This window comes from Oryzias melastigma, linkage group LG3 (assembly GCF_002922805.2).
Source record: "Oryzias melastigma strain HK-1 linkage group LG3, ASM292280v2, whole genome shotgun sequence".
Lineage (NCBI taxonomy): Eukaryota > Metazoa > Chordata > Actinopteri > Beloniformes > Adrianichthyidae > Oryzias > Oryzias melastigma.
The window spans coordinates 11,165,572-11,170,391 of NC_050514.1; the positions used below are offsets into that span (position 1 = coordinate 11,165,572).

Here is a 4,820-nt window from a genome sequence, read left to right on the forward strand (position 1 = left end):
GGCTCCGCCCGGTCACACACTGTTGGCTCTGCCCCCGTCACACAGTGTTGGCTCGGCCCCTGCCAATCACTCACTGTTGGCTTCTCCTCTTGCATATCAGAAACTGTTGGCTCCGTCCCCGTCACACACTGTTGGCTCCGCACCGTAAAACGCACAGAGTTGTCTCCGCAACTGTCATACTCACAGAGTTGGCTCCGCCCCCTGCTAGTGACACACTGTTGGCTCCACCCCTGTCAGACAGTGTTGGCTCCGCCCCCTGCCAATGACACACTGTTTGGCTCCGCCCGGTCACACACTGTTGGCTCCGCCCCCTGCCAATCACACACTATTGGCTCGGCCCAGTCACACACTGTTGGCTCCTCCCCAGTACGACAGTGTTGGCTCATCCCCCTGCCAATTCACACACTGTTGGCTCCGCCCCCTGCCAATCACACACTGTTGGCTTCGCCCGGTCACACACTGTCGGCTCCCCCCCGTCACACAGTGTTGGCTCCGCCCCTTGCCAATGACACACTGTTGGCTCCGCCCCTGTCACATACTGTTGGCTCCGCCCCCTTCAAACACTGTTGGATCCGCTCAATCCCAATCACAAACTGTTGGCTCCGCCCCCGTCACACACTGTTGGCTCCGCCCCCGTCAAGCACTGTTGGCTCCGCCCCCTGCATATCACACACTGTTGGCTCCCCCCCAGTGACATCCTGTTGCCTCTGCCCTTGTCGCATACTGTTGGCTCTTCCCCTGTGACACACTTTTGGCTTCCCCCCCTTGCATATCAGACACTGTTGGCTCCGCCCAACGCCAATCGCACACTGTTGGCTTCCCCCCCTTGCATATCAGACACTGTTGGCTCCGCCCAACGCCAATCACACACTGTTGGCTCCGCCCCTGTCACACATCATTGGCTCCGCCCCTGTCATGCACTGTTGGCTCCGCCCCATTACACACACAGAGCTGGTTCCACCCCCTGCCAATCACACACTGTTGGCTCCGCCCCTGTCACGCAGAGTTGGTTCCACCCCCTTGTCAATCACCCACTGTTGATCATTATTCCTTGATCATTCATCCTTACCCTTTAAATGACTTTTAAAGGGTAATCAACAGGGCAATTGGAGGTTGACTTCATTCAAAGTCCAGATTTGAAAAATCCTTAATTGGGTGGAGCTAGTGGAGGCGAACTGAGAAGTGGAGGTGTGGCTTGGATCAATGACTGACAGTTTGTTTAGCTTTATGTAACATACGCTGAGTCTTCAATATGGAGAGTGGTACAAAGTGCACCATTGAAAAATCCAGCTGTACTTGCAAATCTAGAGCCCTGGGTATAAATAATTGGTGCTGAAGTCATGTTTATATTACTATTGTCAGCAGTTGTAAGCAGGGAAAAGTGATAAAGGTCCACAAACTGGACATAACCAAAAATTAAAAATGAATTATTTTATTTGCATTGTAAAAATTTTTAATTTGAATATCCAATAATCTGTTAAAATAAAATGTTTTGTATAAAAAAATATGAATTTGACCTCTGTAAACTAACAAAATATATTGAAACATGCTTTTTTTCCCTTTAAAAAAGTTGGGTCAAATAAAATGATAAAAATGATTAGTGTACTTCATGGATGCCTAAAGGGAGAATTGATTGCGTTACTCCACGATGTGTAACAGCATATGCTCTGATTCACTTACGTTTACTTACTCATGAAACAGCGGGAGACCATCAACGTTGGATGAACATGAGCAATAACCTCTTCTATCTTCTTTAGGTTTGGATCCAAAGGGAAGAACCAGGTGAAACTCAGAACAAACGTTCTTTTCTTCACGGAGCTCGACCTCTCCCAGTTTCTGTCAGGCCTGGTGCCGAATGAATCATCTTATCACCTATATGCTGTTGTGGTGGGTTTATGATCACATTTATGAAGCTGTTGATTTGTCAGAAAAAGGAAGTCATGCCTAATTGTAAGGCTAATTATATAATTTAAGTCCTATAAAGAGTTTGCCTTGATAATGAGGCAGAATTTGGTCCTAGATGAAAAAAATGAATTAAAAACTCTTAAAGTAACAGAAAAGTTTGTTTTAATTGTAAAAAAATGTGCTGCCCCTTTTTTGTTGCTTCTAAAATCTTACAACTCTATAATTACTCAAAAAACATTTTTTAGAGATGAAAAACAGTTACAAAAAAGTGCACCATCATCTATGTATAGAAACCATTTGCTACAATGAATAATTGTTTTCATGTTTTCAAATTAGTCTGACCCAAACTCAGTTTACAGCTTTGCTTCTGTTGTGCTGAAGTTTTTAGTTGAGACCTTCTTTTAGAAAGTCAATAATTTTCCTTTTTTACTTTGTGTAAATATAAGACAAGCGGAATACAGGGCTCTGAAATTTTCTGACCAAGCCAAACTAGTCACAAGTGTTATACATTCATTCAGCTACATTTTATTTTATGTCTCCTTTCATTTTGTTTCAACTTAAAATACTGGTCAGAAAAAGAAAAATGTTTTATTGTTTCAATATGTGATCTTTATCCTCATAAAAACAAAGTCATTTTCTTCTTCAGAACCATTCTGGTCACCTGACCATGGGTCACTACACAGCTGTGTGCTACAACAGCCCAGCTCAGACGTGGCATTACTTTGATGACGCTGCAGTCAGTGAGGTTCAGGAGGACCGACTGCAATCTCCAAATGCATACCTGCTGTTCTACAGCCACAAGCCTTTCCACAGACCGCGAATCTCTGGGCTCTGAGTTAAGCTTCCTGTCAAAAAGCTGCTCGTCTTGCTGACTCCTCGTTACCTTCCAGCAAACCCGTCTTTAACAAAACTGTTGCTCGTCTGCTGCAACAACAAAACAGAAAAATGTACAGACACAACCTTTATTTGAAGTAATTTTAATAAATAATCATGATTTGTTTGGGGTTAATATCATTGTTATATATGAAACTATTTATATAGAGAGAGTTTTAAAAAATTTGAATAAACACAAAAATGAAAAGAAGTCCAGGTCATCCATGTTCTCTCATGCAAAGCCTCAAAACTCTAGAATAGGAGGGAAAAAAAGTCAGAAACAATCAGCTCACTTTGTGCTTTCTCACATCAGTCAGGCAGCAAATATCCACAATGACAACAGCAAAACCAAAAGAAAAATAGGAATTTATCACTCCTTCCTCATTACTGAACAGAAAACAAAATATAGCAGTAAAACTTTACAAAAGAAATGTCCAGAAAGAAACAGTTTAGCTACAGTGAAGTGACTATGATCGTTTCCCCAGACATTTATTCCTGTTGAATAGTGTTATTTTAAATCAGTGGTTTAGGAAAATAACATGGAAACAAATATCTTGGACAAAAAGCATAGAAGCTGGTAGAGTTTTATTCAAGCAATAACTGGAAAAAAGAAAGTACTTCACTTGTTCTGTGTTAAAATACGCCCTTAATAATCTGTTCTACATGAACAATTTAATATGATTGCATAATGTATAAGAAGTGCATGAATGTGATTATAATGAACAATAATCGAAGCTGAAAAAGAAACTTTTAAACACTAGAAGGCCAATTGATCCCAAAGAGTCCTTCTGTGAGTGTTGACATTAAGCCGCTGGCTGCTACCGCTAACGAGAACATCATTTGGTCACTTAACAGATGAAGACCCTGCCCTCAAATATTTACACCAAAATATGTGAAAGTGCAACATCAGCATTGGTATGAATGTACATGCCGTCTAACTGTTAATCCTGTGTACAAGAAAGCAAAAAAAAAAGAAGAAAGAAGCAGTTCTATAACACTGCCACCCACACAACAGAAATGAGAGCAAAGCCGTCGCTCCTAAAACACAATTATGTTGATTAGTCTGGATGATCAGTACTGTGATCTGACGGCATGTTTTACAGCTACAGGGTCCTCTAGTGGCTGAAGCATTGCACTGTGTGCTCACCTCTGCAGAGGGGCTCTTGAGCCACTCACTTTAGTGCCTCCTCTCCCTTGTCCGGCTGAACTGCAACTATGAGCGCCAGTTCCTCAGAACTGGGATTTTCACATTAGAGCCACCGCTGCTCCGGTTAACCTTTATTACCTCACGCTCTACACCTAATCACAAGGTGGAGTAAAAGAGGATGTAAGCCGCAGAGGACTTCACAGAGGAGGTGGAGATGTCCGACACCTCGTGGTCATCGAACTTGTACCAGCGCTGTTTCATGGCGTTCTTACAGTAGGCTGTGTAATGTCCGCCGTCCAAGCCCCCATAGTGATTCTGTCGACCAGAGTAAAACTTGATGAGCAAACAGTAAAATTGGGTAATGTGTTTTTTTTAAACACTCCTTTTAACAAAAAAACATCCAAAACGTACTAATTCTTACTTACCGAAACTCCATAAAGATTGTATCTTTTGAGGGTTTGTTTGGGTCCAATAACATACTGGGCTAGATCCAGATTATCTAGAGGGAAGTCCACTGAAGTCTGCAGCTTCTGCTTCCACCTTCCTTCATAAGAAAACCTGCAGAAAACACATGTAAACTTTAAGTTTGAATAAAAGCTTTCTTCTTATCCATCGTTTTATCTTAAAGACTCACTCCAATGAAAATTGTGTTTTTGGTGTTTTTTTTTTTTTACATGTTTTTGTGCCACTTTTCTTGTGATGAAAGACATTCTATATTTCTTTATGCAAATCATAGTGAATCAGGAGAAGACAAAAAATACTTTTAAAGGCTTAGCTGTGACATAGAAGCTAGATTGGGTGGGCCACAAGCTCCCTGCTCCACATTATTCTGATGCATCCACTCGCAGACAAATAGATCCATGTACATCTTTGTTTTCCTCATCTGATCTGAAAT

At 41.9% G+C, this 4,820-nt stretch overlaps 2 protein-coding genes across 6 annotated transcripts in view; one reads left to right on the plus strand and one right to left on the minus strand.

Annotated features, from left to right (window-relative positions):
* Positions 1–2,760, plus strand: part of LOC112160613 (putative ubiquitin carboxyl-terminal hydrolase 50) — an 11,563-nt gene extending 8,803 nt beyond the window's left edge. The window contains exons 7-8 of the mRNA XM_024295258.2: positions 1,758–1,887; positions 2,552–2,760. Of these exons, the coding sequence (XP_024151026.2) occupies positions 1,758–1,887; positions 2,552–2,740 (319 nt within the window). The 3' untranslated portion in view covers positions 2,741–2,760. The remainder of the gene's footprint in view (positions 1–1,757; positions 1,888–2,551) is intronic.
* usp8 (ubiquitin specific peptidase 8) overlaps positions 2,475–4,820 on the minus strand; it is a 12,440-nt gene continuing 10,094 nt past the window's right edge. For 3 of the 5 annotated variants that reach the window (XM_024295560.2, XM_024295561.2, XM_024295563.2), the window contains 2 exons: positions 4,351–4,483; positions 2,867–4,240 (listed from right to left, as the gene is read on the minus strand). In XM_024295560.2, coding sequence (XP_024151328.1) covers positions 4,082–4,240; positions 4,351–4,483 — 292 coding nt within the window. In that variant the 3' untranslated portion in view covers positions 2,867–4,081. Of the gene's footprint in view, positions 2,830–2,866; positions 4,241–4,350; positions 4,484–4,820 lie in introns of those variants that run through there. The other 2 variants (XR_002921731.2, XR_002921730.2) reach the window with 2 other exon arrangements.